The sequence below is a fragment of the Brachionichthys hirsutus genome, chromosome 4 (assembly GCF_040956055.1).
Source record: "Brachionichthys hirsutus isolate HB-005 chromosome 4, CSIRO-AGI_Bhir_v1, whole genome shotgun sequence".
Classification (NCBI taxonomy): domain Eukaryota; kingdom Metazoa; phylum Chordata; class Actinopteri; order Lophiiformes; family Brachionichthyidae; genus Brachionichthys; species Brachionichthys hirsutus.
In genome coordinates, this window is record NC_090900.1 from 13,143,246 (window position 1) to 13,157,647 (window position 14,402).

A 14,402-nucleotide genomic window follows, 5' to 3' on the forward strand; every position below is an offset into this window, starting at 1 on the left:
GGATCTCAGTGAGTGATGGGCAGATGAAGCTTCATGAAGCCTTTCAGCTTAAAACTTAAACTTAAAACACCAGCTATATTTTTTTATTAACAATTGAGCGACTTTGAAGACAAACGGTAAGTTCCAGCTTTTTTTATTCAAACTATTTTATCTTTTTTTACTTCTAGAATCTAGCTGCTCTCTCACACACACAGAAACAACACAGCCTCAAAACACAGTTGTGTTTCTATGTTTGGCTCGTTTCAGCTGTTATCAGCGAGAGGCTGGACGCGTCTGCGGATCACAGATGAAGCCACGAAACCAGCAGCAGCTGCAAGGCGACCATTGAGAAAAGAAACCGTTTCCCAGAGTGATCTCGGCTCACCCACACACACCACATCCTCTCATCGCTGGTTCTCAAACCAGCTCCAGCTCGGTCCACAAGATGGGCGTGGCAGATGGCAAAAGGAAGACGGGGACAGGGAAGGGAAGGGACACCTGCAACAGACGGCCAGAGAGGATGGACGAGACCAGCAGAGCAACGATCCTGCTTTTGATGCTCTGTGTTTTTGCAGGTGAGTTTCTTCTCATTGTTCACCCGTACACCCGTACACCCGTACCTGTGTGTCACCAGCCGCTGAGCTCCGTTGCTGATGGAGGCTCTTTCTGCCCTCTTAGGAGTGCGAGCTGAAGGCCCGACTCTAGATGTGTGTGCCACTTGTCACATTAACGCGACCTGTGAAGACAAGTTACACGGTTCCGGCAAAGTTTGTAACTGCAAGTACGGGTTTGTGGGAGACGGGAGAACCTTCTGTCAAGGTAGGAAAGCCTTTTTTGGTGTCTTCATTTCAAACTCTAATTTAGTCAATCAATTAATAACCTCCACCGAGGATGTCCGGCTGGCCGTTAGCAAGATAACTGAAAACGTTCTGGATGGATCTAGATGAAATTTTCAGGAAATATTGGGAATGTCACCAGGAAAAGATGATTACAGTTTGGTGACGATCCACAACAGATCCTGGATTCTGGGTCACTTTGAAATTTTTGTTAACATTGCAGTCAATGGAGCTTCAAAATGTGTTCCTCAATATCTCGGTTGATTATTGATCAAAGTTTATCGATTTTGAGACAGTCATGTAGGGTGGGGTCCTCTATCTCACCACTGACTTTCACTGTATCAGATCCAGAATGGAGGCAGGAAAAACATTGAAAACTCCATTTACATATTCAAAGATCTTTTAAAAAATCAACTCTGATTCACTTTTACTTTTCATGGTTGGCGTATCAAGACAACAAGAACAATTTAGAGCCTTTTGGTGATGATCCAGATCACCTGTAATCCAATTAGGAGAGGAATAAGCTGCTTGGAGGAGGTTTTCCCTCTCTGGGTTCTTTTCTCTTTCATCAAATGTTATTCGTAGAACCCAAATTCACAAATAAGGAGAAGGTTTTTTGCATTGTAAATTTCGAGTCATCAAATTCATGGACTATTTCCCGAACAATTTGAGAAAATGCAACAACAACACACACCTAAGGCTAAAATAAACCACCCATTTATGTGTCTTTGCATATAATCCCACAAGCAAACAGACGCAGCTGAAAATAACCCCGAATCTGTCCTCCAGATAAAGACGAATGCCGGATAGAATCCAGTAAGATCTGTGGGCAGCATACCCTCTGCCACAACACACACGGCAGCTACTACTGCACCTGCCTGTCAGGATACCGCCCTTCCAAAAACCTGCCAGTCTTCATCCCAAACGATGGAACCTACTGTCAGGGTGAGTTCAGGCCGGAGGGGGCTCCTTTTAACAGGACTGTTAAAAACATATCAAACGGGACAAACAGAGGGTTTGTATGACAATACATAATGCAGAGACATTCAGCTTGTTCTATGTTCTCGTCCCCTTCAGTGGTTGACTGTGGCCATCCAGCCTCGGGGGAGGGCAGGATCCTGCTGTCTGTCAGAGGAACCACATACGGCAGCGAGGCCATGTTTTCCTGTGGCGAAAGCTTTGTCTTGAGAAACGGAGACAGCGTCTCTGTGTGTGGAGCTGATGGACTGTGGACTGAACCCACCATGATCTGTGAAGGTAAAAAAAAAAAAACCCATCAAAACACTCCTACATTTTCCATAATTACATTCACTGACACATAAGCTGAATGTCATGAACTATTTCAAAGGATGGATGAAATCTGACTCCAGGATTCATTGTCCATCCATGGCGATAGCGTTTCTTTATGATGAGAGCTTCCCTTTGCTAGTTTGAATTCCTGAAAATGGAGTTGGGGATTTGTTCAGGAGTCATGGTGTCAATGCATGGAAACACAGACAGACACTTGTCCATGTGATGTCATTAGAAAAGTGTTTGACTGACATGCCGTTAGGGACCATCTTCATCCCCCACAGATCCCCTGATCTCAGGATCATGGCGTCGGTCTCTGATTACAGACGGATCTGAGGCAGACGGATCTGAGGCAGCCTGCAGCCACAGGATATCTGTGTTACCGCTTCAACATGTTTGGCATATCCTTCATGCCGGGTCCCTTTAGAAGTGTTTGCAAGTGTAGAGAAGAACTGATGGTGCTTTAAAGGCAAAGCTGATCACACCATATCTTGTTTTAATTTAGATTGTGTGTGTGTGTGTGTGTGTGTGTGTGTGTGTGTAGGTGTGTGTGTGTGTGTGATTCCGTATAATCCCCTTGTACACATCTTTCTCTGTCTCAGAGATATCGTGTGACGATCCTCCTACACTGCCTCACACCGTGCGAGTGTGGAACGGCAGCTCCGGTCCTGGAAGCACAGTGACATACATCTGTAAAGTAGGATTTCATCACAACGAAGGGACAGACTTGTCCCTGTGTACAACTAATGGACACTGGACAAACCTCACCATGACATGTAAAGGTACATTCAAGTCGTGCTGCTGTGCTGCATAATGTTTCCCAGTCTTGTCCAGAGTTCAGCGATGTGCGTGTGTGTGTGTGTTTTTTATCCTTGTAGCGGTTGACTGTGGGGTGCCTCCGCTCATCCCACATTCAGGAATGCTTTGGGATAATGTCTCCACCGTGGGCTCTCAGGTTGTTTATCAGTGTAACTCTGGATATCGAAGTGTTGGCGAGGGGAATACATCCGTTTGCACTGCCAGTGGAATGTGGGATGCAGCCTCTCTGCTCTGCCAAGGTGACAAGGCTTTTCTGCTAAATCATGCTATGCTCTTAGATATTGCAGACATACCATAATGTGCAGGCTGTATTGAATCAAATCGAATGACTCGCTGCTGTCTTTTTGTCGTAGAAATCAGGTGTCAGGAGCCCGTTTCTAAAGCTCACGCTAAAATGCTGTGGGACGGCACGTCGCACGTTGGCAGTGTGGCGTATTACCAATGTGAGGAGGCGTATTACACGAGGAGCGCGAGGAACTACACTGTATGTGGAGCAAATGGCCTGTGGGAGGATATTGATCTCTGGTGTGAAGGTGCAACGACAGGAATGTACTCATAAACTGTAACAGCAATTTGTCCCAAATACTGAAAGTCATTGTTTGACCTTCAGCACATTATCTGCTTTCTTGCATGAGAAAACGGATATGACTCATATTTCTACAGCCTGCAGCTACAATGATTAGTATAGCTTAGCATAAATGGCGAGCGTGTCAATCTTCTTCTTATCATCGTGCTTCTAGGTGAATTTGCAGAGCCACATTTGAAATTGTGACTTTTCTTTCCACGTATGAAATCCTTAATAGCAATTTCGTTTTGCCAATTCAACTGTAATGATTTAGAATGATTTTGTCTTTGCACAGAATATCGCAGGAACAGGTCAGAGTCTTTCATTTGAGGAGGATGCATCCATTGCATGAAGCCAGATTAAATATAGTCCAGTAAAAAAAATTGAATCATTTTGTTGCTGATTGTCTTTACATTTACTCACTAAATGCCAATAATAATAATAATAATAATACGACTGCATAGCCTGTGCTAACTCATGTCTGTGTGCAGAAACAAGCTGTGGCCCCCCATCAAAGCTCTCCCGTACTAACCTCCTGTGGGACGGCACCAGCAGAGTGGGCAGTGTGGCGCTGTATGAGTGTGTGGCTGGATTTTACCAGGAGAGTGGAAATAACATGTCAACATGTTTACCATCAGGACAGTGGGGGGAGGCATCTGTAAAGTGCAAAGGTATAGTTCTCATTTCAGGACATGGACTCGCATCAGAGCTCATGATTCCTAACATGCTATTGATACGATATTGGTATTGATATGATATATCGTAGCTGACGAACCTCAGGTCAGGTCAGAGGCTTTGCTTCAATGCTGCTCTTAGCAGGCTTTGGGTTTATTACACTGGTGAAAGTGTCTCTGGGTTCATCAGCTGCTCATTGACACTGTTTTCCAGCCAATTGTGGTTCGCTTCCCTTCGTTGCCAACTCAGAGGTGGTGTGGTGCAACGGGAGCGTTGTGACCCACCGGTGTGTGGACGGCTATCACAGCTGGAGGGGCAGCAACGTTTCTGCATGTGGCAGCTCTGGGCTGTGGAAGGAAGCGACACTGAAATGCATCGGTGAGCAGCAGGAGTGTCTGTTTGTCTGTTGGGTTGATCAAATGCAGCAATCACTAATCTTTCTTCTCATTCCTATAACCCCGACAGAAAGAAAGCCGCCCGTCGATCGCCTGTTTGTCTTCAATGACAAATGTCTCCGCTGGAAAGCAGAAAAGTATGACGAGGATACGGAGGTTTACGAGGTAACGGGGGGCGCTTCGCAGCCCTCTTCTGACGTAGCTGCGGAGTAACCGACGAACGCACGCAGACAGTTTTGCATTCATTGTGCAGTCGCCGATTCCATCTCTAGAGTGTGACCACGTTCAGCGTAATCATTCCAGGTGACGTACACAGGATCCAGAGACTACCAGAGGTCCTTTCGCCATAAGAGGAAGCGGAATCTCAGGTCCAAGGCTGGCCTGCTGGAACTCTGTCTGAACCTGTTGCCAGTCACAAACTACAGCATCTCAGTCACTGCGACGTCGGCCCGGTTCACAGCCACCGTCACGGCCAACACCAGCTTACCAGGTACCGCCTTTGAGCCGCTGCCTCACAGAGAAGCCTTTCTGGATACATCTGGGCTATTATTTCATTTCTTTTGCATTCTTTAAATATGATGCATATATACTCGCAGTGCCTCCAGCCCCTGCTGTCTACTACAGGGAATATGAGACCCCTTTGCCGACATTGAGGCTCCGCAGATCGCCCGACACACTGGACCCGATCAGGTAACACACTGGCTCACACTGATCAGCTTTGAATTGGTAACCGCTGACTGGTGAAGCGAATGGTTTGGATAACCTCATCACAGCGGTACCTGTCAGTGGGCGATGTTAGGCAGCAATCCAAAGTTTGACCCATATGTGAGCAAAAAAAAGGTCAACCAACTTGTGACTGGTGACTAGGTCAAACTGCTGGTCTTGTGTGCTATCGGCTCTGCCGTGGTTAGCACCCACCAAAAGTGATCTACGAAGGGACCACTAGTGTCCTGGGTGGTCAACGCCCACTGATGCACACGGGGACTTGGGCGTGAAGATTAACCTGTGTTGGTCATCCCTTCAGAAAAGCTACTACAGCACCTGTTGCTGGAAAGCTACTGTTGGGTCTGACAAAAAAGCTTGCTGCATACGGGCATCATAGATGGGCCAGTCAGAGAGTCCATGCTGAGCCCTGTCCACCTCCGAAACACTAAACCGAGCAGTCTGATGACTGATAATGTCATTCGTCAGACCAGGCCACCTTGTACACCATCTTGTACAACGGTCGGACGCACTTACCTGAGGAAGAGACGGCACCGGGAAGGCAATGTGATGCTTGGAAGAACTTGGGTCCTGCCGGGCATGTGGATGTTGTTTTCACATCTACGCACTATCTAGGCATCGTTGCGGAACAATTTTCATGGAAGTGGTATTCCCTGATGCCAGTGGCCTCTTTCAGCTACTTAATGTGCCATCCTAAAGATAAAAATGCTTCAGGAATGATTTTGACTTTAAAAACTTCATTTTGTGTTTACATGTGTTGTCTTTGACTAATATTTACATTTGATTGATGATCTGAAACATTTAAGTGAAGAAGAAGGCAGCAAACATTTTTCACACCATTGTATTAAACTGATGATCTGCCTGGTCAGCATCAGCTGATATGAGATTGCAGCAAATCAGTATCAGAACAGAAATAGCATAACAATGAGAAATCACAGAACTGGAATATTCAGCCAGGATGGAAGGATTCCTTTTGAACACGTGGCTCCGTTACACATTCAAACTGGCAGAGAAGACAGACAAGTTGAGCTCTACTCTGTGAAACGTCGCACTGTGGGTGTTCCTCATAGTCGGTTTAAAACACGCCTTAGAGATTCATCCTGAGATTATAAGAATACAAACACTAATGGCCAAAATGCATTACGTATAAGTAACAGTAAAGGCCACAAAATTCCTGTCTTGGTTGAATGATGAGTAGCGGTGCTGCTTTCGTGTTGTGCTAACGTGCTACATCATTGCCTTTTAATCTTTAAATGAACAAAATGGCAAACGATAGACGACATTGTTACACTTAAACCCACATCCACTGTGATATTTAACTAACATGGTCACTATTTCAGTGACAATCTTGCCTCGTGTAATAAATGGCTGTGTTGTTCTTTCGGCAGTCTGTACCAGGTGATTGTGCTGCCTGTGGAAGGCATTGTGATATTCGACTGCTCCTCTCCTGCCAGCTCAGGATCAAGCATAGCTCCGTCCTCACCAGAGTACATCACTGCCCAGATTGATGCCAGACATGTCGGGACAGAGCTTAATTTCACTGTCGGGGATGGACTCTCCTACGGAGGTTTCGTGAATGCCCCGCTGGAGAATGGCAGGAACTATTATATCATTTTGCGAGCTGTCAGTCGGTGGAAAACGGTGGGTGTGGCCAGCACCGTGTATTTGAAATGTACTGACTCAAGAGCATCACAGTGAAATCACCTGAAAACATTTTCTCCTCTAGGCTTTAAAAAGTTCCTGTGTTCTGTGGGCCAAAGTAAGAGGTAATTGACTGACATAAAAAAAAGCTATAGTTCTGTATTTTTCTGACTATTATATGGTGATTTATTTGGGGAATTTTAATACATGATAGCATAAATCACGTAAACATCTGTCTGCCTTAGGTACATCCTATGTTGTGAAGATTTCATCTCTGTCCACCATTGCATCAATAGGACTGGTTGCTTTGGTCATTTTGGGTGGATACAGTTTCATCTGGTATGGAAGACACACCATGATCCCTCATATAAATGTATTTCATGCTGGAAACAATGCTGATCTATGACTATATTATTGCATTTAAATATCCACAGTGTGAAGTTTAATTCTCATTGTTGTGTTTCTATCATGTTAAAAGTGGCATCTTACAAATTAAATATGATTATTTTGTGATTTAATGGTGTCCATGTGTGTTCTTTTCCAGGTTTTTCAAGAAGACATGACATTCCTCATGGCTAATTTCGTTTGTCATTATCACAAAATCTAACTTCCTACTTGTACATTTTATAAATATATATATATATATATATCATAAAAGTTTTGAAGTAACTATTTGTGTGAGGGGCAGCAGGCAGCGGGTCCAAGAAAAAAAAGTCTGCAGACAGACAGAGACAGATATAACAGAGTAAGCAAGCAGGAGCAGAGAGAAATGCGTCCATCCTCTCCAAAAACCGGAAGAAGAATGTTTTGGTTACAGATTAAGATTAGTTTTATTTGTCATTATATGTTAACACTTTTTACACAGCAAACACACAACGAAATTCTGTTTACACCCTAGTACAAGAGACAGGGGAATTTAGCTTGATCCAAATTGGTAGTTGGTCCTCACTTAATCCTCATTTCAGAGGCCACGGAGAGACTTCAGTCCCTACTATGATACTAGTATGATAATCTATACAAAGAGGTAAAACCATATTTATGTCTCACCTGCCAGCAAGAATGCGTAAAAACTACCAAACAGACTTTCATGAAACTAGTTTCATAGGCCGCAGCAGACCCCATCAAACGTAGGTTGTTATTCCAGACAAAAGAACAGGTCTTGATTTTCATTTTTTTTATTTAACGTATTCCTATGGCCCGTTTGCTCAGGGGCACAGACACAATAAAACGTGTTATAACTAACGCTATAGTACATTACACCAGAAAGGGATGAAATACTGGCTGATAAGGAAAGCTTAGAGATCAAAGGGAGAGGAGAGGAGAGGAGTACAAACCCTCAAAAAAAGGCTTCAAAATACATTAAGCAGACGCGACAATGTGCGGCGCAGACTGCCTCCAGCAGATGGCAGTAATTCAATTCCTTTGACGCCAGCTGTTGTTAAACGCCACAGAAGAAGAAGGAGACGAGGAATGTGTAGCGAAATCAAGGGTCGTGAGTTGTGCGCTTTTTAAAGGCTATCGGAGTATATAAGAGAATATAAATCGAAACACCCCCTCCCTTATTTACTTACACACTACAGTCTGGGGAGAGAGAGTAATTTTGAGGAAAGCAGCCTGATCCGCTCCCCCAGATCAGTAGGGGGCGCGAATGCCACGTCGCAGAGGTGGCCAGCCGCCATTAAACACCAAAAAGAAGAAGAAGACGAGGAAGGAGAACCTCAGAGAAACACAGGCCAACCTGAAACCTCCTTTATCGGGTTTGAATACGAGAGCTTTGCAGGTACAGTGATTACAGCTCAGCGTTTCTTACGATACGAACGAGACTGAAAGGCGGCCGTGCAGCTAGTCGGCTAGCTGCAGGCTAGCAGGCTAGCAGGCAGCCTGTGTTGTTAGCTGATCACTGGAGGAGCAGCGAGGCCACAGTCCGGAGGCGGAGGTCTTGTAGCTCACGTTCGGTGTTGAGTCTTTTTATAACGTTAAAGTTTGGTTGTTGTTTTTTTCTTAACTGGGTCTCAAAGAGTCAAACACAAACTCTCTGCTTTCCTCGTCACAAAGTTAGAACGTCACCGGTAGCAGGAAGCTAACAGCTCTGCGGGTATTCGGACTCCGTGTCTTCGGCTGAGCTCACGCTGAATGGACGTTTAGTCATCGACGAACGTCACACAGGCTGAACATTGCTATCGTGACGTCAGCGTGTTCGCCAATCAATGCAGTTGGATTTGGGATGACGTTGCACCTCGCGTCCTCCGGGTCATTGGTCTGGACTGTAGACAGATCCCACTCTGTGTTTACCCCTCACACAATTTCTTTGAGAAGTTTTTCTGGCACAACATTCACATTAAGTCTGTATTTGCAGAAATAAAAGTAGGTGATGAGGTATGTTTTTAGATGCTTTGATTCTCTGCTGTTCGATTGAATATCAAGGTTTGCAAAGTGTCAGGTTTGTGATAAAGTCGGTAGCAAGCCTTAGGAATGAACACCAATAAACATTTACTTGACGAGACTAGTATTCTCTCTTTCAGCAAAGCTGCTCGTGAGCTGCCTCCTGCGATTCTCAGCGAGCATCTCTCCCCCACCTAGTTTTATTTGCAGATACGAATGGGTACAGCATGAATCACACACACACACATCCATGAGGCCTCCAACCATGGACAGATACGAGTGCTCAGTCTAGGCAGCATATAAGCGTCTTTGAGTTTTCAGAAAAGCGCTATATAAATAAAATGTATTATTATTATTATTAACAGTGATACAATTGTGACGTACTTCAAGGGTGAAAAGTGAGTGTGATTATGACGGAAATGATTATACGTGGTGTTAAAAATTAATTTAACATTTAATTACTTGAACGTTTGTATTTTATGTTGTTTTTAGACACTAGACGGAGCGGCACTCCTAATCTCATTGTGTAGCTGCTACGCCATGACAATAAAGGCGTTCTATTCTATTCTAAAGAGAACCATGACGTGACTGCTGCTATTGCTTGGTGAATTAATGATAAACACATTTGCAGATTTATCTAACACAAAGTAATCCCACTCTGTTTATATTTTGCTTTATAGAGAATCACAAAGTTTTTTGTAATTAGGGTTGCATATCTAGTGAGGCTCGTGAGCTCAGAACATGTCATTCGCACGGTGTGACGAGTGAAGTCTCTATTTGTCTCCTGCAGATTCGTTGTTGCTGACTGTCGGTTCATTATGGCCAAGAACCAGGTGATCCTGCACTTCCGCTTCTCCACGTTTGGGGACTCCATGCTGCAGAAGATGAACCTCCTCCGCCACCAGAGACGTTTTTGTGACGTCACCGTGCGCATCAACCAGCTGGAGGTTCCGGGTCACAAAGTCGTGTTTGCTGCCGGCTCCTCTTTTTTGAGGGATCAGTTCATCCTTCAGCAGGAGTCCAGGGAGGTTCAAATATCCTTGATCCAGGAGGCGGAGGTGGGCCGCCAGCTGCTGCTGTCGTGCTACACGGGACAGTTGGAGTTTCCTGAGCTGGAGCTGGTGCATTACTTGACGGTGGCCAGCTTCCTGCAGATGGGCCATATTGTGGAGCAGTGCACTCAAGCTCTAAGCAAGTTCATCAAACCGCAGGCTGCACGCCAGCTGGGGGCGGATCTGGACCTGAATGAGGACGACAGGGAGGAGGGCTTATCCCCCCGACCCCCGAAAGAGCAAGAGCACTCTGACGTCCAGACAGTCCGTGGAGAGGACGGGGAGGTGGAGGACATTGAGGACGACAACAACGGCGATGACGACGACGATGATGATGATGATGACGTCATCATACAGCCCCATGCCCCGCCCCAGATCTTAGGCAGGCGTCTAGGGAATAGTATCGCAGAGAGTGACATTACTATAGTAAAAGTGGAGTCTGTTTCTGACTTGGCAGAAAGCTCCATCGCTGGTCGTTTCCCCGCCAGCCCCCCCGCCGCGCTCCACTCTCCTGAGCCCCAACACTCCCTCATCAACTCCACTGTGGACAGTCGTGGGAGTGAGATGGTCGGGCCGCCCGGCCCGGCCGAGTACACGCTCAGCCCCCCTCCCGCAGAAAAGCACGGCGTGCACCAGAGGACCTACGACAAGCCTCTCCAGTGGTATCACCAGTGTCCAAAATGCGCCCGGGTCTTCCGCCAGCTGGAGAACTACGCCAACCATCTCAAGATGCACAAGCTGTTCATGTGCCTCCTGTGCGGCAAGACGTTCACACAGAAGGGCAACCTGCACCGGCACATGCGCGTCCACGCCGGCATCAAGCCCTTCCAGTGTAAAATCTGCGGTAAGACCTTCACCCAAAAGTGTTCCCTGCTGGATCACCTGAACTTGCACAGCGGAGACAAGCCGCACCGCTGCAACTACTGTGAAATGGTTTTTGCTCATAAACCAGTTCTCCGCAAGCACCTCAAACAAATCCACGGGAAAAACAGCTTCGACAACGCGAACGAGGGCAACCTCCACGAGGGGGCCCTTGACTTTGATTTTGGTCAGATATGAAATCTGTGGCCCTTTCGTTGTCATGTTGTTGGCTGGCATTGGCTGAGACTTCCCCTTTGATTGGGCTTTGATTCAAAACGGGGGCATGCAGTTCTGGTATTCTTTATGCGAGGACGTAAAGACGGTCAGACAGCGGGACGCGATGGCTGCCGTCCTCCTGATGACTAACTGGACAACATAAAAGCAGACGTTTTCCTGCTCTGTACTTCACACTAGCTTCATTACTGTGGACTATTTTTATATCCTTTTATTCTTCTACAGTTCTTTGTAGATGCCTTCATATCGTACTTGAAAAATCGCACTGAGACATTAATTAAGCATAGTGACTGAATATCATGACTTTAATTATTAAAATATTGTGTCTACTTTGTCCAGTTGAAAAAACATGACAAAATGATTCTATATTCAGTATATATAGTAGATACCATTTGTTTGTATGTTGTGTTTACAGTCTACTGTAGCCTTTCTTTCTGACCTGTGTGGAAAATGGACATAATTTAAGAGAAACTTGAAAGGGAGTGGATTGAAACAACTAATTTATTGAAGACGAGCTGCGCCAGTGACAAATGGGAGGCCGGAAGGTCTCGAGACTGGACTGGTTCATTTGTAAAGACTTATTACCCGAGGTACTACTGGACCAAAGTGACATTGTATCTGTCCCTGTTCATGGCGAATCAGTGTGTGTTATGTCATTAAAAATGTTATTAGTCAGTGTCAGCTCCTGTTCTTATTTTAATGAAACGCTTGCCTTGGCTGCGCATGAGAATTCAACGTGGGAGCGTGTTGCAGATGCGGCATTCCTGTCGTTCGTTTACGTGACTCTCATGCGGGAATATGAGCGCATGTTTCGTTCTCTGGCGTGCTCGGTTTTACTAGCATCCTAATGGCGTTCACAGTCTCTGAGAAGGCTGCACTCCGAAGTCTCCAAAACAAGCAGTAACTATAAAAAATGATGGGACACTTTTTGCAGCAGCCGTCCTCATGCACCTCCAGAAAATTCCAATCCTGTGAACGTGTATCAGCAATGTTTGGCTTCATCGAGTGTGTTGAAATCTTTATAAGCACACATGTTCTGGTCATGTAACAGCTAAACTGCTGTTTCCCTCACACGGAACAGAATAATACTGCAGTTAAATCCAGTCAGTTATTATGATTATACACGATGTTAAAAATTAATTTAACATTTAATTACTTGAATGTTCCGTTATCATTTGTATTTTATGTTGTTTTTAGACACTAGACGGAGCGGCACTCCTAATCTCATTGTGTAGCTGCTATGCCATGACAATAAAGGCTTTCTATTCTTCGGTTTTACTAGCATCCTAATTTTACGTTGTATTACATTTACCCTGTGTTATGGTTACAACTGGCCCTTTGAGGGTAACCATAATGCTGATGTGACCCTCGGAGAAAATGAGTTTGGCACCCCTAATTTAGCATAAGCAAGTCCCCCAATTTGCATGTTTTTGGTGGTGGGAAGAAGCCGGAGAACCCGGAGAGAACTCACGCAGACACAGAACTCCTCACAGAAAGCCCCCAAGTCAGATTCAAACCTGTGACCTTCTTGCCATCAGTAAACAGTGCTAACCACTACGCCACCACGCTGCTGCAGAAAATATGGAACACAAACATCTCAATCAAGTACAAATCAACCAAGAGGCTTGAAATCGTGTTTTACAACAAAGTAAAGAGGTGTGTCCCAGTGTTACCCCTCGATGGGACATTGTCTCCCGTTACCCCTCGATGGGACACACTTCAGGTGTCCATTGTCTCCCGTTACCCCTCGATAGGACACACTTCGGGTGTCATTGTCCCCCGTTACCCCTCGATAGGACACACTTCGGGTGTCATTGTCTCCCGTTACCCCTCGATAGGACACACTTCGGGTGTCATTGTCTCCCGTTACCCCTCGACGGGACCGGCTCGTTGCAGAGAAACAAGCTCAGGGCTCCCACTAACTTGATTAACTTGTTCACCTTGTTATATAGAAATGATCGGGTATTTCTCCTACGTTGAATGCGCTGACTGTGAGTCGCTATATTTCAAAATAAACGTCATCAGCGCAGTCACTTGAATCGAGTTTTTTATTATAATTATTTATTATTAGAAAGGAACTGGCGGCTTGTCCAGGGTGTACCCAAGACAGTGGTGAGGCCAGCCATGATGTATGGGAGGAAGGGCACCACCACCAAGCAGCATTAACATCAAAGCAGATCCACATCAAGGGGCAGAGCATGCCTGGCATTCAAAATGCAATAACATCAAAGGAGATGAACATCAAAAGGCCATTTATATAAGGAATATATTTTTGTTAATATTTCATGTTTTTAAACATCTGTGGTGCAATGACGGGTCCTTCAATGTTGGAGTTGGAAAGCCAAAATCGACCAGTAAGCCGATTCGTTCTATGGAGTCCACTCGGACCTGCGGAACCATCTCAGCTGAAGAAGAATGGTACTCGTTCGACGTCGCAAAAGCTCTGGAGTGAATCGCTTGAGCAACGAGACTCAAAATCCACGCCATCTGCTCCCAACAAGAGGACGAAGCCTGGTGAGCACGTGAAGCATAAGAACGCTGACCCAGGTCCTGCTAAAGCAACTGTTACGATACTGAGACGCCCAACTCTTCCTGCAAAATCTACCTTGAATGCAGAGCCGGTAGAAAGAAAGCCAAAGGTCACCTTTAACTTTGACCAGCTCCACGAGAAAGCTGAGCCAGGGCCTGCCAAACCAGCCATTTTAAAATCGATTTTGAAGAAAAAAGACCTCCACATCAAAGAAGCCAAGGAGGCCTCAGAAAGTGCTGTGAAGGAGGTCACAGCCCTTCAAAACGAGGTCATGCTGGCCATGGATGAGCTGCATACTAAACACGTGCAGCTGATGGAGGCCATTGAGCAACAACGGGAGGTTTCTGCGCAGGCGGAGCAGGCCAGCAGGGAGCGACTTGCAAAGATGGACGAGGAGTTCAAAGCAATGTGCTGCAAGCA

At 45.6% G+C, this 14,402-nt stretch overlaps 2 protein-coding genes across 2 annotated transcripts; both read left to right on the forward strand.

Annotated features, from left to right (window-relative positions):
• Positions 1-424: 424 nt before the first annotated feature.
• Positions 425-7,329, forward strand: susd1 (sushi domain containing 1). Its single transcript, XM_068760908.1, is given in 13 exon segments — positions 425-554; positions 658-798; positions 1,605-2,072; positions 2,708-2,887; positions 2,984-3,163; positions 3,981-4,160; positions 4,378-4,542; positions 4,630-4,724; positions 4,863-5,049; positions 5,156-5,249; positions 6,671-6,923; positions 7,009-7,048; positions 7,169-7,329. Coding segments are annotated over 13 exon segments (2,274 nt in total).
• A 2,794-nt stretch (positions 7,330-10,123) lies between these two features.
• On the forward strand, positions 10,124-11,416 carry zbtb26 (zinc finger and BTB domain containing 26). Its single transcript, XM_068738779.1, has one exon. The coding sequence runs from the start codon at positions 10,124-10,126 to the stop codon at positions 11,414-11,416; it is 1,293 nt and encodes a 430-aa protein (XP_068594880.1).
• Positions 11,417-14,402: the final 2,986 nt, after the last annotated feature.

Coding starts and splice junctions, on each gene's coding strand:
- zbtb26 (XM_068738779.1), top strand. CDS start 10,124: ATGGCCAAGAACCAGGTGATCCTGCACTTCCGCTTCTCCACGTTTGGG.